Source organism: Phalacrocorax carbo, chromosome 1 (assembly GCF_963921805.1).
Source record: "Phalacrocorax carbo chromosome 1, bPhaCar2.1, whole genome shotgun sequence".
In the NCBI taxonomy this organism is placed as follows: domain Eukaryota; kingdom Metazoa; phylum Chordata; class Aves; order Suliformes; family Phalacrocoracidae; genus Phalacrocorax; species Phalacrocorax carbo.
In genome coordinates, this window is record NC_087513.1 from 76982444 (window position 1) to 77009987 (window position 27544).

The window sequence follows — 27544 nt, forward strand, 5'->3', positions numbered from 1 at the left end:
TTAATTCTTCAAAATGGGATTCATAACGGCCAAGGCCTTGCACAGTTAGCTGCCTAAAATGACTGACAGAAGGATGATAAGGACAGCTGTTTACTTTAAGCCAATGAGAGAGGCATAGCTTAAATGCCTTCCTCACTGACCACAAACAACATCCTTCCTCTATAAACAAAAAGGTCTCTATTCCTGTTAAATCAGAAATACAGGACCAAGAGCCTTCCCCAAGTCCTTTTCCTTGCACTATAATTTGATAATTAAAATAGAGGTCCAGGTTGACAAAAGTCACTTATGACAACTCCTGTAATGCAGTTGGTTGGCCCATAGATGAAGCTGAGGTAGCTCTCTAGCTATGTTCTGGAATAGTTGCTCCAAACTTCTAGCTCCATAAACAGGGTCCTCAGAGACCTTTTGGGAAAAGGAAAACTCCCCAAATTGTCTCTCCTTTCTTTCATCCCCATTTTCAGGAAGCCTAGAGACTATGGAATTAATTTAGTGTGACTGGCCACAATGGGCACCAGCCAGTTGTCCAACATCTTCACAACACAGAGATAACTTTCATTAGGTCCCTCAAATCTCCAATACAGCTGATTTGAACAGAAAGGTTCCCTAAACACTGTGCAGCATACAGTGCACATCACCCCCATCTAGGCTGCCTCCCCTCCCACCCCCGGTCTCTCAGCTCCCCTCGCCCTGTTACGTGCCAGTGAATGCCTTTCCCCGGGTCACCTACCTTATGTAAGCAGCAAGGAAGCTTGTCTGTGGTGAAGCCACGGGTGGTTAGCTGTTCAGCAGCAGAATGGTTTAAGCTGAGAAACACCCCAGAGGAAAAAAAAATTAATGCCTGGCAGTGTAGTTCCTCCAGTCTGTCCACTGTGCATGGATGCTTATATAAGCACAGCCAAGGGTGGCAGAGGGCTGGCAGTGTCTGCTCAGGTTGGCACTGTTGCCCAAAAGCTCACCAGAAATTTTAGCTTCGCAAGGCAAACTATGTGAACTCCTCTGGGCAGCCTTCTGTGGCACTTGTGAAGTCCCTGCTCCTTTCGTGCTGGCATTACATCGTTCTGTCATCTAGCCTGTGGCTTGGTTTAGCCATCTGCAAGGTGCAACTGTTTGGTATAATTTTCCTCCCTTCTCCACTGGAAGGAAAAAATCCATGAATTTTAAAGCCCTGGTATTTAAAGAATTGAGGGAACCAGGATGACTATAATAAAGGCCTATATTTATGCACAGTGCCTATATTTATATCCCACCCACACACTCTGCTGACAGCATCTTCACCTATGTTCAGCTCCATAATCTCCTCTACAGAATTTCTTACCACATTTTCAAATGTTAAGAAAGGGCTAATGCATGTTAAGCAGCTTACTGGTTACTATTTACCCAGCAATTATTTCCTTTTATTACAAATGTTACTTCTACACTGTTCTCATGAGTTTCTACCTCTCGGGTGCTGAATGAAGGACCAGTCGTTTCTGTGTCCACAGTGTCTCTGCAGAATGGGAACCTCTGTAAGTAGGTGAATATAAAATAATCTTCATGTGGATTTCCTGGCTGATCGATCATTGTGCTGCAAGACAAGATTCAAAATGCATCATAACTCTTGGGCAATATTCTGCCAGGGAAATTGTTCCTTATGTACATTAGTGTTCCTTATCTATCTCTAGAATAATTCCCTAAATATTATTGGTCTTAGAGTTGGGAAGACAAATATCTAGTCTTTAGCGCAATAACGGGTTTGAAGTCTTTTCTTAGGTCAAGACCAAGGAGGAGGCTTTGCTGAGAATCTGTCACAGCAGCTGTTGTAAGGTGCTAATCATTAGGCCTTTTTATGATAAGATATTGGGTCTTTAAGATACAATATTATTTGCTACCCAGCAGTTACCAGATATAGCAATACCCATAATCAGAATAAAAAATAATAATATAGTTAATGTAGAAATTACACAGCTTAAGAGAGAAAACAGTAGCCCCATTACAAACAGAAACAGGAACTTATGCTCTGCAATCTAACTCTGGCTCTCTGAATTTCCCCCCAATTTGTTAGCCATACTTTTTTTTCTTAGTTTTCTGGCTTAAAGAATAACAAAGCCTCCAAAAGTAACTAGTAAAAAGAAAAAGCTAAGGTTGCAATGGGCACAGTCATTGCTGTATCTCCTTTGTAGGTTATATAAAGCTGTATGGGATCTTTTGCAATAAACTGTGGCCACGTGCATATCAGGCCATGAAGTTATGAAACTAAAATAATGTGAAAATGTAAAGAAAAATGGACTATGTTCATGTGAAATAGTATTAGGCTATTTGTTCTATGCAATAGTTTTGAAATTATGAAGAGTAAAGGCAATGGTTGTGATATCAGACCTGAGAAGCAAGTTGTAACACTCAGGATTTATCTGTTTAACTTTGAGAATGAAAAACAGAGATCGCATCAAGGAATTCAAGATATTAATTCACTGCTGCTCCTACCAGAACCAGTTACACTGGTTTCCAGCCTCCCTCCAATATGAAAATATGCTAAGTGCTGGAGAATTTTTCCTGCTTTTACAAATAAATTGACAAAGCAAGGCTCTGGTCACAGAACTCAGTCACTGTTTTCATTCCTTTAGCATCAGGTGGATAGCTGTTGATTATTGGTGAATGGATTACATGCACTGTGGATTAACTAGACCCTTGCCGGCAGCACACTGATGCCAAGTGCACGCTGTATAGCATGTGGTCTCTGCACTACACTCTTCTCTACCTGCTGTCATATGGAATACGTTATGTTCTTGAGAGAGACCTGTTTACAAACAAGTTGGTCAAAGGCAAACGAAATCAATATGTTTTGTTAGTTAACACGTGTTTTGTATTACTTTTTCTAAATTTGGATTACCACATTTCTCCCTCCCACATCGCTTAGCGAGGGCTGGCAGCAGAATTAGCATTTCAACAGACAGAATTTTTAGGACATGGGAAGCATCTAGATTGAAGGACCTCCCATATATTTTGAGATTCAGCAATAGTTACAAAATAGTTTACACAATACCAGCCAAAGTAACCAGAGGAAGTACTTCTGATACAGCTTCCAAAATGAAGTTCCCAGTTTTCCAAGTGCATACAGCTTGAAACAAAGACTGTAAAGGGATTTTTCAAAAGCTGGCCCTACTACCCCTATGCTTCAGCCATGTTACAGAGAAAACAGGGGTCTATCTCTACAGTATGACTTAGTGTTGGATCCTAGCAAAAGGTATGTGAAATGGATGCTTGATTTTTTTTTCCTTTAAAAAAGATGATGGCAGAAGCCTACAGAAAACTCCAGAGGTTGCTTTATCTATCTGCTTTTAGATTTTGTATTGCTCCTGTGTAGGAAAATAACGGAAGATTGGCAAGGAGGATTGTAAACATGTTCAAGTGCCTTGCAGCTGGGGTGCTGAAAAACAAATATCACGCTAATTGTTGTTTGGCCTTGTGTATTGGACAAGTAGAATGTCTGTGTTTAGATAACATAGGCCTGTGATAGACTTAGAGGCACCCTGCTGAACGTGCTTGAGATTCCTGCCTTGCTGTGGGAAAGTTCAAAGCACAGTGCTAAACTACGTCTGCGTGAATCATAGAATCATCATATAAGAACCCGTGATAAACAGGCAAAAACAGCGCGTTCATTGATCCTCTAGCACAGACTGAGTTCCACGGTGCCTGTGTTCCCACTTGTGTGCCTCTGCTCTGGTGCTACTTCAGGCACCCCTCGGTTGATGGGGTAATGAAAAGAAATTTACTCTTTGCATTTCATCCATGGTTTTGTGGTCGTTCCTGCATTCTGCCTGTGCCGGCTCACGTGTTTGGTGTAGTCGGCAGGACCCAGGAACAGCCACGCCATGGCTGGCAAAAAAGTCAGGAGCTGTGGAGGCCATGATGGTGACTCCCGTATTCTGGAATGGCCCAGTATGGAGCACTGGACCCCCATGGTCACTTTTCTGGCTACATGAGCTCTGCTGGAAGCATGGCCTGAAATAGGTGATGGGGCAGTGGTTACTCCCAGACAGTTGAAATGGCTACGCAAGGATTGCCGTGGAAAGCAACATCAGAGTCTTCTTGCAAGTTAGTGGGGAGACTGGGATGGTTACTAGTTACCAGTCTTAGAGCTCTTGACCACGAAGTTGTTGCATTAGAGTACAATGAAAGACTTGGAAAAGGAAGTTGGGACTTTACAAGATGCAAAGGTGATCGTGCAAGAATTAGTTACCACTCAAGCAAAGCGGTGCTATGGGCTACAAGACACTGTAGAATGGTTGATAGCATGTGTTGCTAATAAATAAGAGGGTGGATTGAGTGACCGGCTGTGTGGTGCTTAGCTGCTGGACGAGAACAAACCACGACAGTCCTTTCTTGGCACCTAACATGGGGCTTGAAGGGTTTGATATAACGACAGGTTTGATTGGAATGTGCTAGATTGAATTTATAGCTGCTATTGCTGTTCAGCTATTGATTGGCAGGCTCCTGTGCTCGCTGTGGGGCTTGCTTGTCTTACTGTATGCTAGATTCTGGTGCTCGTTAGTGACTGCATTTTGATTTTGCTGCACGGCTTATCATCTTAGTCTGCTGTGCCTGGGAACACTTTCATAACAGCAATGGCTCATGTGTTGATTATGGGATTTATTCCAGACAGGGCAGCAGTAATGAGAAGTATCAAAATGAAGCTTTTGAGAGGAGCGCCTGCCTCACTAAAACCCTTGAGTACACCAGCAGTCTCAAATGCTACTGGTAATGTAGGCGCCCTAGCAAATACCTTGAGGGAAACTGGGGCTGTAACTTTGGGACCATCTGTGCAGGTGCTGAATAAAGTAAAGCCAGCGAAACCAAAAGGAGTTGCATCACAGGAGATGAGGAAACAAATGTGGAATGATCTTGTATGAGCCGGTATCCCATGATCAGAAATAACAACATCAGAAGAGTTTTGCTGATGGCAAAAATTAGCGCCTATGCAAAAAAGCTGCCCATGCCTGGCCCCACCACGCACTCTGTACCCACCTTCCACCCCTGCCTGCCACCTCAAGGCAAGGCATTACCCGGCAAATGCCAAAACATCAGAAATTAATGTTTGGCAGGTCCCCCAAAATTGCCACCACTGTAGCCTCTTACCACGAGGCGGACCAATGCACCTGTGTTCCTTTAACTGTAGTGGGGCAGTCCTGGGGGGGATTTTACATGCATTAGCTCTGGTAGACACTGGAGCTGAGGTTACTGTATTACATAGTAATATTAATAATGAAGAAGCCACATCACAGATCTGTGGACTGGGGGGAAATTCAACCCCTGCCCTCCAAGCTAAGGTTACCTTAACAATCGGAAATTTGACTCCATTTACCATGATAGTGTTAATTGCCCCAGTTAAAGAATATGTCTTGGGTATGGATGTGTTGGCAGAACAAACAGTCAAAACTTTAAATGGCTGCTTCTCCTTTGGGACTTCACTAGTAGGATTTGTTATTCAGTCTATAACCATCTTGCGTGGACTCACAAAGTGGGATCCTGTTGTGCTGCCTGTGTCTGCCCAGGTGGTAACTGTAGAACAGTTCCAGGAGGGGAGGAGGAAATTACTCAAACCATTCAGGCACTTCAACAAGTGGGAATCATTAAGGAAACAATGACTGTTTTTAATAATCCTATTTGGCCTGTTCCAAAACAGACAGCACTTGGAGAATGACTGTAGATTATAGAGAACTGAATACAGTCACCACCACCCCCCACGTGCAGTTATGGCACCAGATATGGTTACTCTTATAGAAAAAATTAGCAAAAATTTACAGCCCTGGAAGGTGGTGGTAGATCTTGCTCATGCTTTCTTTTCAATAGCCTTTATATATTTATAAAGCATGAGTACATAATTGTACTATTTGTATGCAGCTACATTTAATGGCATTATATAGGTCATGGGGAAAGACAAAACGGGGTTGGTGGGCCTTGAATACCTGGCCCCCTGCCCCTGTTGAGGGGGTGGCGATATGCATTCACTGCTGTGGATACAGTGTCAGGACCGTTTTTTGCTAAACCCACCAAATATGCTGATCAGCATAACACAATTGAAGCATTAGAACAACTCATTCATCAGTACGGACCTCTTCACCAAATACAAAGTGACCAAGGAACATACTTTATTGGACATAATATCCCCTCAGGGCTAGGGATAGATTGGATATTCCACATTGCCTACCATCCCCAAGGTAATGGCTTGATTGAAAGAATGAATGGGACATTGAACAAACAATTAAAAAAGCTAACCAGTACTAAAACTTTACAACACTGGAGTTCACATCTTACTAAAGTAGTTTTTTGTTAAATAGCTGGAATATTCATAATCAAACATGCCATGATCGTATTACAACACCTCCAGTACAAAACATGGCGAGGACTGAAATTCTTCCAGATGGTGTTACTCCCAAAATATTAACTACAGGGGAAATGGAATTGTTTACACCCATGGATTGTGTGGTGGGACCACGACCTATTAGTCTATATGTGAAGATTCGTATAATAACCCCGCAGAATGTTGTATGGCTCTGTACCCCAACTTCTCCTCTTATTTTACATCCTCTCTTGGTATCAGATTCTCGAGTTCCTGTATTTCAGGTATCTTCAACAAATACCTTTGCTTTATCTAGAGGAGACAGCATTGGAACAGTGTTATTGGTGTTGCAAACCTGACATTGAATCGAAGTTCAATCTGAAAAAGCACAAGCCACAGCTCTTCAATCTGTGTGGGCAATTACCCCACATCAGGTTATCAAACCTGCAGTGATATTAGCTGAAGGAGCTGGAGCAATGGTGTATGTATTACTGGACAGAAATTGTCATCAGATCTTTAAGGCTGTCCAAGATCTCGGACTTGATGACTTGCCACCTGTCCAGTAGTGCTCCCATTACCTCCTGCTGCTGTGCTATCCTATGTATAAATTATGTGCCTTCAGCAAACCTATGTGCCTTCAGCAAACCTAGTACTTAAGTGGCACCATTCTTCTAAGGAGTTAAGGGCACTTTACAAGTGCACTCTCAGTTTCTCTTTTCTTTTACAGTAGATTTTATTTAATCCCTATCTTAGGAAAACAGCACGCCTATATCACAGTTAACATGGTAGCTAAATGGAAAGGATTAAGGCAGAATCGTTTGGTGGTTAAATGATGGACAGAATGGCACGCCTGTTGAATTTACATGCCAGACATTGGGTTGGGTTGACACCTGTTTATAGAAGTTTGTAAGCTGTGTGCAGGTTTCCTGGTAGATTGTACCCCCACCAAACTATATTTGACTTCCATCATGTGGCCTTTCAGGCCTTACTTCATATTCCTGGAGTTATGGGGAAGTGATTATGGATTAGATTCAGTAAAGGATTTAGGATATGTCTGCAACACAGATTGCAGCATAGTATACGTAGGGGTACGCGAGTTAAATGGCACAATCTTGAAACTGCGTATTGTACAGCTGCAGAAGGGTTAGTTGGTAGTGCTTGTGGTGAGGTTGCATCAGCTTTCTCAGATGTCCCGGATTTTAGAGCTAGCTCCAGGATCTTTATCCTAAACAGCTATGTGCAGGGCAGGTAAAACTGGAATTAAACAGATAAACTGAATTAACTGAAACTGGAATTAAACAAATAAACTGAAAAATGTGGAGAAAAAAAAAAGGAAAGAAAAAGAAGGATTAGAATAGGTTTTGAGAGGAAGGACAATTATCTTTTTAGGCCTGGAGATAACAGGGAGATGAGATAGCCACTGATTAGCCAAAGGTTCAGTGTGTCAAACTAATCTACCCTATTGATGAGGCAGCTGCTTTTCCAGGGAAGGGAAATGGGATCCTTCCTGTCCATATGTACCTCAGTTGTTTTCTGTTTGTTTTGTTGCGCTTTTTTTGTGTTTTGTTTTGTGGGGTTTGGTTTTGGTTTTTTTTGTTTGTTTTTAAAAGAGCAGGCGTACACAGGAAGGGGAGTGCAATGTTGGTGAGCAAACTTGGTGTTGTGTACTGGGAAATCACAATACATTTGAAAAAAATTGATCTAAGTTGAGATGCAGAAGGACCTGCATTTATCAGCTGATCATAATATAAGTAATCAGAATCAGTAACTCAGCTTCCCTAGCAAACACTGTGTAAGGCTCTAATGAAACCCCAACTGAAGGCCTGGTTGCAGTACTGGTTGGGGAGAATTTGTAGCACCTTCCCCATGAGAGGAAGCTAGAGGACCTCAGCTCCCCGAGTGTCACAGAATGAGGGCTGGCAGGGAAGGAGGAGTATCGCTCCAGACATTGTCAGTGACATAAAGGAGATAACTAATGTAAAAGGACAAAGGAGAAAAGCAGCTGTTTATGAGCTGGCCATGTACCATTTTATGGTAGAAGTAAGATTCCTTCTAACTATTAAAGAAATGAGGCTTAGGAACAGCCTTCTCGTGACAGTTTAGGGATAGAAATTATTTTTTAAATGGGGTTGATCTCTAGCAGTAAAATTAAGATTAGCCCTGAAAAACCTATTGATGGGATAATGCTCTGAAAATTCCCTGCTCCCATGCCACTTAACTGGGTCTCTCTGTCAAATTTCTGCAGATGTTCAGAAATGTCCCTCTCTGAACACCTCAGTGTTGCTTTTCCAAAAGCACGGATTAAGAAATGGTACTCTCCAGCACTTAGGCTCTGAGTGAACAGCGTGAGAGCACAGATGGAGTGAATATGAAAATAACAGAGCTGGCCAATTCCTTTAGAAGAGCATGGAAAATGGTAGGGGTCACAGTCACCTCTCCCATGAAACAGGGCTCCTCTAGGAAGCGTGGGATGTGGTTTCATCTCCCTCTTCAGCTCCCTCTTCCCTGTGCACTGAGTTCAGTCTTGCACCTTTCTCTTGCCTAAAGGAAGGGAAGTGCCTAAATGACAGACAGGATTGGTATTAGGAAACTCTGCTCGGCCCATTGAAATGGTGAGGTGATAAACGGATTAAGACACACACCCCAACAAGACAGAGGTGACTAGACTGCGAAGTGAGAGGTAGGAAAACTGGAAGTTTGGCCCAGTGCTTCTGGTCCTCACTTAGAGGCAGAATCCTGAGTTTCTCATCATAGTGTTTTGTTCAAAATCTCCCTGTAAAAACTACTAGAGATTGCTCAGTATGGCTTCAAGCCCACTCAGATCGAAAAAGAACTTGAATTGTGCTCTTTCTGGCAGTGTGCTGTCTTTAAATAAAAAATTGTGCAACACCACCTCTCCTAGGTGTATTTGGAAAGTATGAGCTCTTCTTGGACTTTTTCGATATTTTTAAATCCAATTGTCAGGATATGATGGTGCATACAAGTAGCTAAAGAGGTTTTCTGCAGTCCTGAGTGAGGCAATTAAATATTAGAGGATTTCAGACATGCTGTTCTGGGTTTTTTTCATAGTCCAGCTCTGGGGAGCTCCCTGCAGGGCAAGGTGATTGTTGTGAATGCCCTTCTGAGCCACTCAATCTCCACCAGCATTACAGCGGGAGCCTAGTGGAAACGCTGGGATTTGTGGTGAGAGGAGTCACGCACAAATACCACTTCCTCCTACAACTTTTAGAGGAAATAGGCACCTTTTACAGGGAGCTAAATCCTGCCTGGACATGTCAGATGCATTTAAGACTTCCAGAGGACTTGAGCAGAGAAACATTTAGGGCACATCTCTGGCCTCCAGTGCAGCACTCCACAGAAATACCTGAACTAGTGGTGAGCAAAATAGTCTGTAGAGCTGAAAGTATGATGGCATTGCTACACTGATGCAAACACGAGTCAGGGCTGGTTGACGCACCACCTTCTTCACACAGGCATGTTATATAGCAAATAGATCTCGCGCAGTGCTGTGCTAATGAACGTATGGGCCTGTTTGCAGTGAAGTTAGACATTGTGATGCGGCACTGTATTAAGCAGTCCTGTACAGACAGTTGCGAGTGATCATATTAATCAGTTGGTGCCAATCACTCATCAGCATGCTACAGATTTTCTGGAGGTCTTCAGGTGCTTAAAGGTGCCATTACGACACCTCTGAAAGGCCACCAGTGCCTGTTGCCTGGTTTTGATGGATCAGTCAGGTGAGTAACTCTGCTGGATGACACCATTTTGCCAGTGGCATTTAGTTGCTTTGCTTGTACTTCTGTCTGTAAAATATTGGTAGAACATGAACAGAGAATCGTGTAAGTTAATGCTTTGAGATAATCAGAAAAAAAGCAGATTGTTCTCTGATCTTTGCTTTATAAGCTTAGTATTATCATCGTTAATTTGCTCTTGAAGTTTATCGCAGGCCTATTGAACAGCGCTTGCTCTTGCAGCAGGTGACGACATACCAGTGACGGCACACGCTGGCGGCGCGATACGTTCCTCTGAGCCTGGCACCATCAGGGCGACCGCGGAACCCGCGCCGGCTGCAGGAGCAGGGCCGCGTCCCGCTGCCCCGCCGCAACGGGGAGCCGCGGCAGACCCCGGCGTTGCCTTCGTTTCTTATCTGAAGGCCAAAGGGCGCGTTTCAAGGTTACAGCAACCCGCCCGCCGGAGCCTTACCTAACCCCGCCTGGGCCCCGCTTGGCGGCTCTGGGTGGGGTGTGCGGGGCGAGCCCCGCGGGACCGAGCCGCTCGGGAGCGGCGAGAAGCCAGCCGCCCCGCAGCGGAGGGGGGCCGTGGGGGCCGGCCTAGGCCGCGGGGAGCTGAGGAGCCCGAGGGACACAGAGCAGCAGCCGCCCCACGCGGGGCTCGGGTCACGACTCACGAAAAGCCGCGGCCACCCTCTGATGGCGGGGGGGGGTGGGTGGGAGCGGGAGGAGGCGGGGCTATATTTGCATCTGCCCTCGGGTTGGCTGCGGCGCCTTGGGCCACGGGGGCAGGGCGAGCGGAGGCGCGGGATTGGCTGCTGCGCGGGCTGGTGGCGCTGGGCGCGGCGGCCATGTAAGCCGCAGGGCGGCCCAGCCGCTCGTGCCTCAGTCGCGCGGCGGCGGCAGGAGCTGCCTGCTGCCTGAGGGCCCGCGCGCTGCCCGCCGGCCGCCGGTGACGATGCTGGACCGCGAGCGCGGCTGGAGCGTCTCGTTCGCCGGCTGCGGCTTCCTGGGCGTCTACCACATCGGCGCCGCCACCTGCCTGCAGGAGCGCGCCCCGCACATCATCCGCGACGCCCGGCGCATCTACGGCGCCTCCGCCGGGGCGCTCGCCGGCGCCGTGCTCGTCGGAGGCGGCTCTCTGGGTCAGCGGCTCTGCCCCGGCGGCGGCGGGTCCGGCGGGCGGAGGGGAGCGGGGCGGGGCGGCGGGCTGAGGTGACTGAGGCGACGGGCGTGCCCCGCGCCGCCTGCGGGAAGGGGGTGGCGGGGCCGGGACCGACTCGGTCCCGCTCGGCCGGCGTTGCGGGCTGGCCGGGAGAGCCGCGGGGTGGGCGGGGCTGCCCCGCCGTGCCCTGCCCTGCGGGCTGGCTGTTTTGCTCTCTTTCTCGTTTTCTGCCACCAAAAAGGAACATGATCCCCTTTATGAAATTAAATCCGAACGGGCCGTATGGCCCCGTAGGTGCTGGGCTGTCTTCTGTTCCCGTGCGTCTCATCCCGCGCAAATCTCACCTCCGAGTAAAAGACGCAAAACCCGTGTGTTTCCTTGAGGTGTCTTCACTTTGGAAGGATGTTTAGCAGCCTCCCGGGCTTAAGAAACGGTCTTTACGATGCCTCATCGGATTTCAACACTTCTTGTAGTAAAATCGCTGGAGTTTGCAACCCCAGGTACAGGGACGGATACGCGCCCGTCTCGGGAGTCGCTGTGCGTCCTGCGCTCGGAGTTGCAAATACGGGGCTGGTGGCAGCTGCTCTTGCCTTTGTGCGAAGCAGAGGACTTAAAATCTTGGGAGAGTTGGAGGTAGCTGGGTCCTCATACCCTTCAAAGCAAGCAAACTAACCCTGTCATCAGTTTGAAACAAAATAAATACACTTTATTGGAAAATAGTGCAGTTACCTTTGATCCAAATTTACATGAAGTTTCAGTTAGCTTTAACTTTCTTCCTCTAAAGCTTCTCTTTTTCTTGGGGTAAGGCTAAGAGAGTTAAGGTCAGGGTTTAGGTTAGCTTTAACGTGCTTTTCCTCTTTAATCCGTGCACAGTGTATATTGCATAGGTCACTTAGATATATGATTAGAAACAATGGACTGATTAAAATCACTGATTTTAATTGTAATTTAAGTAATAGAGTTAATCTTATTTTGTATTTATACCGGATAAAAGATGTTAGTTTGCAACTAAATATAGCCTCTCTTGTGAAATAAGTGCCTATTTTCTAGTAGTAGGAGAAGTATATGTACTGAATTGGACATGTTAGACATTAAAGTAAGCTTGATAGAAGTAAAATATCAAGGTGTTACTATAGTGACCGGAATGCAGTTAAAAAGGTGTATGAAATATCTGGAAATCTGAAATTGGTTTTCCTTTTAAACCAGAGAAATCCACTGAATAAAAGCTTGTCTAGTTCATGACACAACACTGATTGTTTATGTTAACGGTACCCTGAACAGGTTTAGGGCTAAAACGTTTTGTAAATTTACATTTCATCTTACTTATAGGTGGAGGAAGAGAACAATGAGTGCTTATTTTGAATTTGGAGAGGATTTGGGTTTTGCTTTTAAATTTCTGAGGGAACAATTCACTGACTAAAATGAACAGTTCTCTGTAAGTGCAAGAGAATAATGATGTGAAATGCTTGTCCTTGCTGTTTAGCCACTGATCTCTAGCACATATGCTTATTTTTTTTCAAAGCTTTAGCAATAAACTTGTGCTACTTAAACTTTTTAATTTAATTTTGCTGTAATGTCCTCACATAACACGCTTGAGTTGTTAGGAGCCTAATACAAGCTTTTAAAACAAATCATATTTATCCACAGTAACTATTTTTTTAACATATCCAATTTTAAGTCTTAAGTCATTGTAAAGTATTTAAGAAGGAAGCCGCTTTAAATATTTTAAGTGCTCTTAAGCACACAAAAAAAATATTGTATACCTGAAAGTATGTGTTGTTAACAGCATTTAAAATTTTTAGCATTTTAATAACTGAAACTTGCAGACTTCAAATTATTCCCTTGTCTTTCCCTTCTCATATGCCAACTGAGATTTTTGCTTTTTTCTGACTAGTGGAGCAGCTAGTATGTGTGTGATCACTGGCCAAGGTATTGTATTTCACGGGCAAGTGTATTTCTTTTGGAAGCCTTTTTTTTAAAAAAAAAAAAAAAAAAAGCCACTTGGAAATGTTGGGAGACAGTTCAAAGCTAGCCACATTCTAAAAACTGTAAATCATTGTAAATTCATCAAACTAAGAAGGTATTCCCATGTTAATTCTAGATCTTCTTAGCTGTTAATTTTTTGTGGGTTTCTGTGAAAGCAGAGGATTTTAAGTAAGCTCTAAAGAAACACTCTCTGGGTATAATAATTTGATATAAACAATTTCATTAGTTTGTATTGTACACCTTCCTTACACTGATATGCTTTAATATACAGTATTTATTATTTCTGCAGTTGTGTTTATAACTCCATGTGTTTCCACAGTTGCATTTCACAGTGGGAAGACAGAGCCAAACTCTTCTTAGAGATGGGTAGAGGAAGGATGAGAGACAGCAGACACAAGCTGGAACATGGCAAATTCTGATTAGGTGTAGGGGAAAGAAATGTATCATGAGAATGGTAAAATACTGGAACAGGTGCCCAGAGAGGTTGTGGCATCTCCATTCTTGGAGGTGTTCAAGACTTGACTGGACCCAGACTTGAATTGGTATGCTTGTTGGTGCACATAAAACTCCGAGTATGTACGTATATGAACAGGGTTTTTGACTAAAATTGACTTGTATATTTCATCTCTTACAGGTTTGTAGCCAGATGTTTTAAATATAGGGTTTTCTGTGTGCTTCATGTTGCCTGTTGGATAGGCAAATGGAGAGTGTGTAGCATTTCAAGTTCAAATAAATGGAAACATTAGCTATTGAATGGGGAAATAAGTGTACTTTTCCAGACTGAGGTAGACGCTTCCTTCATGGAATTTGGGGGAAGGTAGAGGAAGAGGCTAAGAGGTGAAGTTGAGGGTGAAGTGCATTCCAGGCTATTTCAAACTGGAACTGTTAAGGTGTGCTGCTCTTGTTAGGTCTTCCCCATGGATGTCTTGGAGATCTGGTATTTCGGTGGTGATGTGGTTATCCATTCTAGCGGGGCACTAAAGAGAACAGGTTTGGTGGGAGCGGTAAATATGATGTCAGGTTTTATTCTGTGGGAAACAAATTAATAGTTATTTAACTGTTTTCCTGGTTTCAACTGGGATAGCGTTAATTTTCTTCCTGGTAGCTGGTATAGTGCTGTGTTTTGGATTTAGGATGAGAATAATGTTGATAACACACTAATGTGTTAGTTGTTGCTGAGCAGTGCTTACACTAAGTCAAGGACTTTTCAGCTTCTCGTACTGCCCTGACAGCAAGGAGATTGGAGGTGCACAAGAAGCTGGGAGGGGGCACAGCCAGGAGGGCTGACCCAACCTGGCCAAAGGGATATCCCGTACCATATGACATCATGCGGAACAAAAAAACCTGGGGGGAGCTGGCCAGGGGGGCACAGCCACTGCTCAGGAACTGGCTGGGCATTGGTCACTGAGTGATGACCAATTGCATTGTGCATCACTTGTTTTGTATACTCTTTTATCAGGATTATTATTTTCCTTTCCTTTCCTGTCCTATTAAATTGTCTTTACCTCAACTGACTAGCTTTACCTTTTTTCCAATTCTCTCCCCCATCCCACTCTAGGGGAGTGAGTGAATGGCTATGTGGTGTTTAGCTGCCTGCTGGGTTAAACCGCAACAACCATTAAGAATAGGACTATAGGAATATAACTAGGTCTATAGGAATATAACTAGAGACAGTTCACATTTAATAGGAACATTAATTTCTTTAGCTCTCTTGCATTTCAAAAAGTAAAACAGATGTACCAAGTTCTGCCTAAAATCCCAGTCTGACTTGAGCTCTAGCCCTCTGTCATCTTCTGAGAAGATTCCATGTTGGAATAAATCAGCCTATGAGGTAACTGTATTCTAGCCCTGTTGAGGAAGGAAGGGAGAAGAAAATGAAGTTGGAATACCTTGAAGTCTGTTGAATTAATAATGAACAGCTTTCAGTGTTATAATATCACTTACTCCTGGCTAGACACAACATACTCTTTTTTTGCTTAAGAGCTCTTCTTGTATTTAAAATAGGTTACAATGCATTTTTCTTCCCTATAGGCTACCTCAAATGTAGAAATTCTTTTATGTGGAAGAGATGGGTAAACTGTGAAATCAAATTTCATTTTGATGGGTAGTTATTTTCTGAAAGGAAGTTGAAATGAAGGAGTTCAAATCTAAACTTTTAGAGGCCATCAGTTTTGTAGACCTGCAAATTATGGGGTCTGTAAAGTGAGCTGATACTTGCCTGACACTTTTTGCTGTGAAAGGTAAAGAATCACAACACAAGGTTAGTAGAGGGCACTGGTTTACTGCATATTTTTTTCTGCAGGAACAGACCTGCAGTGCAAATGAGTGAAGATGTTGCCATGTTTCAAACTTAGATAATAGCTTGAGCTTCAATTTGACAGGATGCTAGCTAGAAAAACAGGGTCAAGACGTGGCAGAGAAGTGAGAGTGTGAGTATTTGCTCATGTGTCTGTGCATCCAGTGTTCTTGGTCTGCTTTTTAGAACAAGCAATTTACTTGCCTGGCACATAAGTTTTCAAAAATACTTATTTTGCAAAAGGAAATTAATGCATGCACTAAGACTGCTGTTCCTGAACGGAGTTCTGGTAGTTCAGTATCTCAGAGTCCTGCAACATCTGATTTCTCTCTTTAGAAACTTTAGAAGATTGAACATTACTAAATTAGTTTATTTAAAAAAAGGGAGGTAATTTATACCTGAATGCATGAAAAATAGAACTGCTAAAACTGCCTGCATAACTGCTTTTGGAAATAACTTCTTCACTTGCCAGAACATGACTCGTGCCTTTTTTTATTTGCATGTAGAATGTTTCACAAACATAAGTATATATTTGACCATGAACTGTGAGCTGTTTCTAATCGTTTGCTGTCTTCTGGGGTGGGAGGTGGAGTCAGGCTGGTGGTGTCGGTGGATTCATGGCCCAAAACTTCACTCTGTGAGGGTGGAACGAAACAAACTGCAGTGGTAAAAATGGAGTATGTCTGATACTTTAGATTTTTTGAGATATACTCTTTTTGAACACAGACTCTTGGTTTACTGTCTTAAGAATGAGAAAGGTTTAGGTATTGCTATTTGAGTGGTAAAAAATAACATTTTAGAAAAATAATGTTTTTGGAAATGAGCCTGAACTCAAAGGCTTAGAGTTGTTTCCAGTGCAGTGCTCACATTTAACTTGATAAGTTGAATCCTATCTATTCTAGAAAGAGTCTATGTAAGTTAAAATATGCAAGTTCTGAAAATATTTTTAGATGACCTTGTAGCATATCACTCAGGTTAATAACCTGTTACTTTGACCTTCCTCCCTACCCCCCTTTCCTCTACCAAGGTGACGAGCTTATCAGGCAATTTCCTCAAACTACACCCTGGAGAAACATGACATTAAAAATTCAAACAAAACATTGCATGTGCATGAGCTGCTGTTCTTAATATGGCTAGGTGTATGATTATTAAAATGATTTTAGTGTTTTCTGGGAACAATTTTCTTCTGTAGTGGTTTGATCTAGTTTCCAAATGCTCATTTAATTGGGGAAAAAATTGTTATGTCTCTGTTAATAGTTGTAAAAATGCACCTTTTTGGGTGGAGGCTTGTGTGAGAGGTGTTACAGATCTCCTACACATTCCTTACCCACTGCTTTAAGAACTTCCCCATGATGTTCCTTACCATAAGATTACATTTAATGTTCCCTTTATTGTGTTTATGTAAAAATGAAGATAAGTCATGCCCTGAAATCTTGAAGTTTGCTTCAAGTCCAACAAGTGTTACTAACTGTGATGAACCCTGGTGCTCTGCTTCTTCAGCAGACATACTGTGGATCTTAAGTCTGTGCATCATACACTGTAGTTTTTTATGGATGTTGCATATGGAATATGTTCATGCATGCATTCTTACGGAAGGTCACTCATCTTTCTTTTTTCTTAAAGAATGTGTTTCTGGAATGAATAATTCCTAAAGGAAGCATCTTCTATGGATATCTTAAACCTAGAGTCTATATATAAATAACATGGACTTAACTTAGTGGCTGGGTCTTCACCAGGAGTTCTATTTGAAAATCTCAAGTGACTTTTTTTTTTTTTTCCTCAGAAAACTCCTAAACTATGTTAAACGCTAATGGGCAGTTATTTTACCTGTTAAAAAGCTCTTGAATTTTTGTGCTAGAGAAAAGTTGGAGCTCTAGTTACGCTTTACTACCAGAAGCATGTCTGTTGGTTTTTGACATATCTTCTGTTTGTAAATTAAATGCATTTTATTTTCAGCTCAAGCTTGTGCAGATGTTCTGGCATTAGCCAAAGAAGCTAGAAAGCGAAATCTTGGTCCTCTTCACCCTTCCTTTAATGTGGTAAAGATAATAAGAGATGGACTGATGAGAAATCTTCCAGAAAATGCTCACCAGTTGTCATCGGGCAGACTGTGTATTTCACTAACCAGAGTATCAGATGGTAAAAATGCATTGATATCTAATTTTAACTCTAAAGAAGAAGTTGTCCAGGTATGTTTATTTTTGGCAACTTTTAAAAAGTTTCTGTAATCTTAAGTCCACTTAATGTCATCCATTGGATTTCCTTTTTAGACATTTTAGGATATTGTGACTTTGACAGTATTTTAAAGATGAGTTCAAGCTTCGTTAGACTAAATTCACTTACTAATTTTCCCAGTCAATGTATCTGTGAACTGTTTTAGTAAACTGGTGCGAGGAACCAATCTTAGAAAGGACAAATGCCTTTAAAGTGCAGTGTATCTAATGAAACTATATCCTGCATGAACAAAAATTTTTTAAAGGTCCTTCTTATAAAAGCAGTGATCAAGAAACAGTCAAAATATCTTTTTAAAATTCTTAATATCAGTTACTAAACTAGCCTAATGTGATCCCAGAATGTTGATATTTGCATCCTCAGTTAGTGACTATGGTTACTCAGAAAATACATAGCATGAGTGAATGATCCTAAACTTTTCCTTGCTAATTAGCATTTCTAGAAATGGTCTTTTAGTGAGTCTTACCTTTTTTTTTTTAGATGAAGCGTGGATGCATTCTAAAAAAGAAATGTGAAATACCCTCATCCTGTTTTGAATAATGCTTGATAATAACCTTCCCCCCCCCTTATTTTTATTCAGGTGTACTTGCTGGGATTTTTTTGGTTGGTTGCTCGATTGTATTTGCTAACATCTAAAGAGATAAGGATACATTATAATTTCAATAATAGAACAGCTACCATTTAATCTATATGGTCTCATTTTCCTACAGGCTTTAATCTGTAGTTCATTTGTCCCTATTTATTGTGGCCTAATTCCACCATCATTTAGAGGTGTGGTAAGTATGTATTGTTAAGATCTAAAAATGGTTCTAGCTATTCTGAAAGTATTAAGAGACAATGTGTATGGTTTTTTGGTTATCCTACTGTAAAATAAATACCTTCATCATAGCTTCTGGTACCGTTAGCTGTATGTTACAAGTTTTCAAAAAAGCAAGGGAGCACTAAATGTGTGGAAAATCTGTGATGTGTATTTCTTCTCCACCCTGCAAAACACATACACATGCTTACTCACTCTCTTAAATTTCTTGCTTGCTCATGCAGTAATTAAAAGAGGGTATTCTAGGCTAGCAAATATTTAATTTAAGGATAAATATTTATTGAAGAATGTGATGCTCATTCACCTGCACAAATTTATAGAAAGAGTCACTTATAATTGTTTGTTTAAAAACAAAATCTTGTAGGATAGTTTATTGTATACCTTTGTGTTCTTGCTGTAGGTAGATCCGCCTTAAAACTGGATTAAAGTTCCATGTTCAGTTAGATATAAACAAAACCTTTCTAATGTCTTCTGTCATTTGTGTCAGTGTAAGAAAGGCTACTTTTTAAAGGTGAAGTGTCATGATATCAGTCTGTTCTATTACTTCACAGGAACTGTTGGTTACAAAACCTCTTAATACTTCACAGCTATACTTTTTTTTTTTTCCCTAAATCCTCCACTAAAGGGGCAACAACAGGCAAAAAGTTAGTATAGTTTGTTGTAGGTGTTTTGATTTAACAGGTCTGGAAGCAGACATGCCTTTCAAATCAGGGCAGTGACATTCATGGCTTTTTGCTATAGTGTTGTATTAACTTGCATTTGCTTTCCTTCACACTTTGGAGCTCCTTACTCAAGGAGCAGGGAAGAGTATTGGAAGAAAACTGAAAACATCTTTAACAGTGGTTGATTACAGACTGTTCTCAGGGCAATTTGGAAGTGCTAAAAGGTCAAGGATAGGCATGAAATGTATTTTCTTTTTCATGCTGAAATTTAAGCAAAAGTGATTAGAACTGTATAGGGATTTTTCTTTATCTGTACTTCTAAACCTTTATGTCGTCTTAAACTCTTCCAGATTAAAGGTGTTATGAAAACAGGACGTTGGACTGGTTCCAAGGTTTAGGTGGATCCAGGCTAATCTGGCTATTCAGTTCTTGTCACCAGACAACAATGTTATTTTAAAAGGCTTAGTTCACAGTACAAAAACATACGAGTGATGCTTTATTTGGTCCTATTTTGAGGGAAGGAATCATTATATCTTTTTGATCTTTGCAATTATTTTGAGATTATTTTAGTACTTAGGAGGGATTTTTGATGTAACTTGGTAAGAACACCAGGTTGGCATGACTCCTGTAGGGCTTAAACATAGTACAATGTCAAGTGTAAACTTTGTAGCATCTTACTGTTTACTGGCTTGGTGTTTCATGCACGTATACATTAAAACAAACACTTAAGCATAACTTTCAGTAGGTATATCTAACTGCTAGTAGTGAAGCTTTTGGGTGTGGTGGGTTATGTTTGGGGTTTTTTATCCCTTTCAAATAGAGCAATGGACTAGGGGGAACAGATAGGCAGAAACTCCAAGTAACTGAAACCATTTGCCTCTGTAGAACAGTGACTCAGATGGGTGCTTCCACCTTTTAATAATTTCGTGAGAAGGCTGTGTGCTATGGCTCCTCCTTTGCCAAACCTGTTGTGTTGTACTTGATACCTCCACAAAGGACTTGGTGATATTGCACATGTACTTTAGTGATTGCATTATACACCTATAGGAAGTTTGTCGGTTGCTGCATGCTGCTGGGTCTAAAGAGCATCCAAGAAAGCTGACAGGATGGAACAGGCTGCTCTAGAAGAGCATGTTGGAATATTTTTTAACTGGCATTAGAGGACAAAGCATGCTACTCCAAATGATTATCCTGGGAACATAGGCAGAGGCTGTTCTGTTACAGTCTTAAATGCTATTTAATTCTTGCATGGGAAGTCTGGTAGTTAGAAATTTTTAGCCTTTGAGACTTTATTTCTGTTAATTGTTGTAGCGCTATGTGGATGGAGGAATCAGTGACAACTTACCTCACTATGAATCTAAGAATACCATCACAGTTTCACCTTTTGCTGGGGAGTGTGATATCTGTCCAAAGGGGAATTCTGCCAACTTTCATGAAATGAATGTGACCAACACCAGCATTCAGCTCAGTTTGGGAAACCTTTATCGTTTAACACAAGCGCTCTTTCCACCAGAACCTAAGGTAAGTCACTGCCTTCATGTAGTTACTAAAACATCGTTCCACATAAATGCCTTGCTTTTGCAGAAAGCTGCAGTAATCTTAGCATTTCATCTAGTCATAAAAACTTTTCTGGTGACATTTCTCTTCTTGTTTCTATTTTTTTCATAGTTGGTCTTCAATCTCCTTATTTTTAGTCTCTCTCACACTAAAAATGCATCTCCTGCTATTGGCTTTCAGTATTTATTTGGGAATTAGCACAGGATTCTATCATAAAATCAACATTGGTAAATTAATAACTGTCAGTTTGTAGTCCTTTCATGTATATCTGCTAACTAGGTGCTTCAGAACTTACAAAACCATGAAGCTTTAGAACTTCTTGTAATTTTCTCAATTAATACTTAATGCAGACGAGTTGCCTTTAAACTTTGCTAAGTGCTGTCGGTTGCAGATCTGACCAGGGAAATGTTCTTGAATTGCTGTTGTGGAGCTGAAAAAATGAAAACAGACTTTGCCAATTGGGTTGGGATGTACTACAGAGGAGAAGTAATGTTCCTGACTGCTATAGATATATTTCTTAATTGAGAGCGTTTTGACCACTTGAAGAAAAATGTTAAATTCTATTTATGTAGGCTTTAATTTTTTTTGTTCTGTGTTTGTTTTTTTTTTTTTGTCTAGGACTACTTGTAGGTGAGCTGGTGGTACATCGGGTGAAAGATGTTTTCATATGGAAGACAGTCTGAGTCTGAGCATGAGAATTGCACAGCTGACTTTCCATAGTTTTGGGAAGTGGGAAGCACTGGGAGGGAAGGAGGGGAATTGGCATACTCCAAGCCATCCTGTCTCATTGTTGCTTGCATCTGCTGAAAGGCTAGTCAAAGAAACCAAAGGGGAGGAAATTCTTGCAAACTGTTACAATGCTGCCCTTTTAGGTGAATAATTCGGTGCATCTGTAACGGCTGAAAGATAAGTTCATGTACGCATGATCATGTATGCATCATCACAGTAGGCATATTAACCTGAATCTGTTGAATTATAGCAATTGTTAATATAAACCTTTCTTAAAAGAATGGAGAGTGCAGGATGAAAAGCCACTTCCATGCACGCTCTTGATCTTAAGTTGAATCCCTTTTTATTCGTCTGACTCATTTACCCTATGCTTGCAGGTACTGGGAGAGATCTGTGAGCAAGGATATTCAGATGCTCTTAAATTCCTGAAAGAGAATGGTATGTTACACTTGTCAGTAATTACTGATGATGTGGTCTTAACCTGAGTTTGAAAAAAAACGGGGTGAGGGGGTTGTATGTAGCTAAGAAGGGGCACTAGGACTTTGAGGTTTTTGAAGGGATCATGATAAATTTAGGTACTACAGCTATGTGATTTCTACGAGAACTGTTCACCTGAGGTGAGTTGTGTTGCCACATAGAAATTGGACTTCTGGGTTTTTGTCAAATTTGTGTGAAGTGGATGTTAAGGTATTATTAAATGAAATTACCAAAGTTTTCCAATTCTAGGGAAATCATATTATTAGCTGCTTCTGTGTTAATCGTGAAGGATATGGATAGGTTATTGTTTCCCACTCCTGGGAAACTTGTATCTTCTTATCACCTCCTATCTGCTATATCATCCAAGTCAGTTTCTAGGTAAAGCCTAATAGTCCAGAAGTGCGAGCTGGCTAACAACAATATAAACTCAGTCACATACAAATCCTTAGCCTGTATCGTGGAAGACCTTTAGAAGAAGGTGGCTTGTAATGTGGCAGTTGTTGGGATCCAGATAAGTTTAGGAAGAAAAATTGAAAACTGCTCTGCTCTACTCCTAGAATTCTAGTAACATGTTTTATTTACTAATAAATGTTTTTGCTCTGCATACTTTGAGACAAACGAGGCAAAGACAATAACTTGATTTTAGCATAAAGTTAATCATGCGTTAATATGAATAGCTCCTGTGGTCTTTGGATGCAGAAGCAAATTGGTACTGGGTCAGATTAGAGAAATGGAAACTGAAATGTGGTGTTTGCGCTATTACACACAGTACCAGCTGCAGGAATGCAGTAATAGATTGATGTGCTCACTGCCTATACTCTGTTATAAATAATCATTAAATATTCAAGTTTTCTTGGAAAAACTTTTCCCTTTTAAAGAATGTCACAGTTCTGCTTAAGAGTTTGATTTTTCTAGTAATATTATTAAATATTTAATTAGAGAGTCATGCTTCATACTTTTACCAGGTGAGTAAAAGCACAAGCTATATAAAGAGCCTGTAATTTGTGGTTGTCTGTGCAGAGATGGGTTCTGTTACTGTACTGCACCCACAAGCTTCCTGAATGCATGTTTCCATCTGACACTACTATCTGAAATTCCTTGCAGCTCTTCCTTGGTGTCTTTCTCCCACATCCTCTCTGTATTGCACTATTGTCCTCCTTTTCATACTACTGATCCTGTAATCACCTTTGTTCTTCTGTCACAAGTTTGTCTTGCTTCTAGCTTAATCAGATATAATTATAACCTTTCCAAACTCATTCATTATGAATCTGCTTTCTTGTTATTTCAACAGTAGGAATTATTTTTTTCCCCCATCTGTAACAGTTCAGATAACTTTTTTTTTTTTGGGGGGGGCTAAATTCACTGTATATTCTTCTGACATTTGTCTTCTAGGAGTAATTATAAGTAGGATACAGATTCTGTTGTATGTAGGTATGGATCCTAGTCACATTCGGTAGTCTTTATATACAAATAACTTCATAACAATTTTCTGGAAACCAAGTATAAATACCTTTCTTGTATTTTTCACTTTGTGCTCATTATCTAGTGCTTGTTTCAAAGGTAATTATCAGTGCTATTTCTTAATTGGCACCAGTTTTGCAAGGCAACCAATGTTGATATAGATCTGTACTTTGGAGATATCTTAAAACAGTATCGCACCCTACTCGCTTTCCTCTCAACCCTGTTGTAGCAGTGCCTCAAAGTACTCGTGTGATACCTGCCATGTCAAATTTCCCAAATGTCTGATCTGGTTTAGGTGTTTTCTTTCAAATAAATATTAAATCAGTTTTCCTTTTCACCTCTAAATCATTTGCTTTCTTGCTGGAAAACAGCTTTGGTAAATGACTGTATGTTTCCAATGCAATTTCAGTTAACTCTTCACTTTTTCTTTTTCTTTAGAACCCGTTTTAAAGTAAGACCTAAGCCTGCAAAACAGTATTCATCAGTGTGATTAAACGTTTGTGGGATTATAAGAGCAAGTATATTTGACATTGGGTAGATAATGTTCCCTCAGGGTAGGCCTTTGTACAGATACACAGACCACAGGTACTGTAGAGGTACTCTGAAGACTGTGGATCGTGCCTAAGTGGAAGCTCTTGGCTCTTTCAGGTATTCTAAATGACTCAATTTATATCCACTTGTCCTTCACAAAAAGAAATCCTTATGAGGCTGCGCAACACATTGACCATATGAAGAAAAAAAAATCAACAGAAAATAACAGAGTGGAAACCTTGAAACTAGAAGTACTGAATGACCAGCTGAAGCAAAATCCATGGCCTTTGGAGAAGAGCATATTTGAGAGTCTACCTCCTAGACTTCGTAAAGGTATGTGCTTCAGACTGTTTCATGTAACTTTGAATGGCAAACTTTCTTTTTTCCCCAATTACTTTTATAGTTTGCATAAGACATTTTTTTTGAATCTGTGATGTCAGAGACTAGCTCAACCCAAAAAAGTTCTTTAAATACTTACTAAATGTGAACATGTACATTTTGATTTAGCTACAGAAATAAAATTGAAGCAGGAGGAAGGAGCTATTTTAAACACTGCAGAGTTATGAATTGAGTTCTCATTTGGCTTTGGATAACTTTGTATATGCACAGTATTTTTGTAAGCATGTATTTCACGCCAAAGTTGCACCTCAAATCCAAACACTGGTTATCCTCATCTTATTTTTAAAACAGACTTCTGTGGGTTTCTAATTTTCTGGCTTTCCTGTCTTTTTAATAAACTGTTGACAGACCAGAACCACTTCTGATATTTCTTTAATCTACAACTTTTACCTAGGTTTTTTTTTTGTGGATGTTGTGCAGTATTTTGAAGAGCTGAATTTTGTGATCCCGGTGACCTAGGAGAACAAAATTTGAAGTGTGGCATTCCTTACAGCTATGTGTTACAGCTGGAATATGCTGAACTCAGAATTTGAACAAACTCCTTAGAGTTGTAGAGTCTCTAACAAGACAGGAATGCTATCTACAATACATAAGGGTTGTTGGAGAGATGAACTTTACATCGTCTTACTATAAATTAATTCTTAGACTTATTGCTTAAAAGTTCTGGGTAATGCCTTTTGTCCCTGTGGTATGAGTCTGTGTTTCCCATATTTTAAAATAGCATGGAGAAGGTTTATGATAAGAGTGCCTTCAGATTAATTATTTCATTTTCTAACTAAGCCCTATTCAGTAACACTTACAATGTTGACTGAAGATTACCAGACCTTGAGCAAACTATTTAAAGTGTTTTCAAATAGTCTAACATTTTTTTCAAAACCCATTATTTTTAAGCACTGCAGGAAGCCTGTAAAGAACAGAATGGATTCTACGCTCAGTTCTCTAAACTCTTTCCAATGCGGGTGATATCCTACCTGATGCTACCGTATACGCTCCCAGTGGAGTCTGCTTACTCTGTTGCTTTACGGTAAAGAACTTTTAATGAACCATTTTAGAATTATTACACTTTTGGACATCTACTTATTGAGAGCTTATTCAGTGTTGCAGGCATTCCAGTACTCTAGAATTAAAGTGGTAGCTGTCCAAAGACCATTATTTCTACCTACATAATGCATTCTCCAAAGCCTCTATAATCTAAGGCTAGATAAATAAACCTATTAAGAAGATTTCTAAACAATTTACTCTTATTACTAGTAGCTGCCTCATAGCTTCTTGAAAGAAGCACCCTTAATTGTGTTTTCCAGGAGCACATTCTTTATTACTATTACTATATTCTGTAGTGGTATTTGAACTCTATCCAGATAGTTCCTGTGCTTTAGCCTCTTCGTGAAGTTAGGAGTGAAATCCATTGTTTACTCACCAGTTAAATTTTCTTAGCAGGTTTGTTTAGGTTGAAAGTAAGTTGTGCTTTTGAAACAGGGCTTTATTTTATAAGTTTTTCAATTCTCGTAAAGGAGAAATTATGCTAAATGAATGCACCATGAACGCTAAGCTTTGTCCTTGCTTAAGAGAATTCCAGTCCTTGAGCAGCAGACATTGTTATTATCTTCAGAAAATATTTGAAAACCAAATGTTCTCTAAATGGAACTACATAGAAATCCAGTAAAATATCTTGTTTCTGTGCCACTTAACGTGGCACTTCTGTGCCATTTTTTGGCGGATGGGGAGGAAGGTCTCAGGATTATTTTGCAGGCTTCGTAAATGTTGGGGGCAGGGCATGGAACACACATACTGGTCAACCACTCAGCATAGTTCAGAGATGCAGTGGTCTGTGCTGCCCTTTTTCTTAGCTTGTAGAAAAGAGACAAGTGGGCTAGATGGGAATTCAGGGAGGTTGGGAAGAACTGGAGGCCTTGGTGGGGGAGTTAACTTGGGGAGAATGAAGGCTGAGTTATTTTGTTGGGTGTTGGATGTGTTATGTAAACATAGAACAATGATTAGATTTACTGCTTACAAAACAGTTGTATTTTTGTTTTAATTGTAGATTAGTAAACTGGTTTCCCGACATGCCTGCTGATGTCCGATGGATGCAAGAACAGCTTTGTCGGATTGCTGCTACAGTTTATTCCCAGGCTAAAAGCAAGCTGTTGTGTACATCCAGGTAAAGTGGAGTGCTGCTGCGTGCAAATGATGCATTTTTAGAAATTCTCTCTCTTTATCAGAGCTTCATGTACAAAAACGTTTTTCTTAAAACAGGATTTAATAATTTTCTCAAAGGTAACACAAAACCCTTCTCATTGCTTCTAATCCTTGTTTCTTACGTATATTTTCTGGTGCTTCTTGTTTATAACTGATCAAGAATGGCTACATATTGTAGATGAAGAGGGGTTGCCTGTTGGTAGGTTTATGCTTTTTGGGGAGATGGGTGGGTTATGGAGCAGGCATTGGACTGAGAACAGAGACCTTGTTTCGTCTCTGCTCCACAGTAGCTGGAGCAATCAGGAAGAAAAGAGGAGAAAAAGGCTGCTCAAGATGTTCTAAATCAGATGTAGTAGGTAGGAACTGGAAAACATTGGGAGAAAGAGGATTGTTAGGAGTCTGGACAGGAAAGGTAAGAGTTAAAGAGTAGATGAATATGAAGGACTTACTGTAAGATAGTTGGGAAGAGTTAAAATAAGAAACATATGGAAAATTTTCAGGAACCTCTGTTTCCTGTGGAAGAGAAACCTCTACTCTAACCTGGTTGTAACCAGGTTTGTTATGCTTCTCCTACCAAGTTGGTGTGAGATCTAGCCTTTCAGGTGTTTTACTTGTTAAACTTTTTAGCACTATGTGTATGGAGGAATCGGTGACAACCCACCTTAGTATGAATCTAAGAATACCATTACTGTTTCTCTTTTTGCTAGGGAGGGTAGTATTTGCCCAAGAAGCTCTGCATACTTTCACACAGTGAATGTGACCAGTATTCAGCTTAGATACTCCTGCTGAAACAGACTTGTACAGCTATGTCAGAGTAGTGCTATAAGTAGAGAAACATAGTCTCTTTCTAAGGTCCAAATGCTTATAAATATGAAGTGTCCTAAGATCTGGTCTGAAAAAGCATAAATCCAGACTTCAGCAGAGTAGGTCATACCTATTTTACTGTAATTTTTCTGATGATTGTCTCAACTCCTGGAGATGCTGAGTAG

General features: G+C 40.9%; 1 protein-coding gene across 2 annotated transcripts in view; it reads left to right on the forward strand.

Annotated features, from left to right (window-relative positions):
* Nucleotides 1-27544, forward strand: part of LOC104047097 (1-acylglycerol-3-phosphate O-acyltransferase Pnpla3) — a 59124-nt gene that overhangs the window by 27177 nt on the left and 4403 nt on the right. Inside the window, exons 1-8 of one of the 2 annotated variants that reach the window (XM_064460996.1) lie at nt 10891-11192; nt 17451-17683; nt 18437-18502; nt 20517-20726; nt 21869-21929; nt 24078-24293; nt 25251-25383; nt 26401-26517. In XM_064460996.1, coding sequence (XP_064317066.1) covers nt 11006-11192; nt 17451-17683; nt 18437-18502; nt 20517-20726; nt 21869-21929; nt 24078-24293; nt 25251-25383; nt 26401-26517 — 1223 coding nt within the window. In that variant the 5' untranslated portion in view covers nt 10891-11005. Of the gene's footprint in view, nt 1-10890; nt 11193-17450; nt 17684-18436; nt 18503-20516; nt 20727-21868; nt 21930-24077; nt 24294-25250; nt 25384-26400; nt 26518-27544 lie in introns of those variants that run through there. The other variant, XM_064461006.1, reaches the window with a different exon arrangement.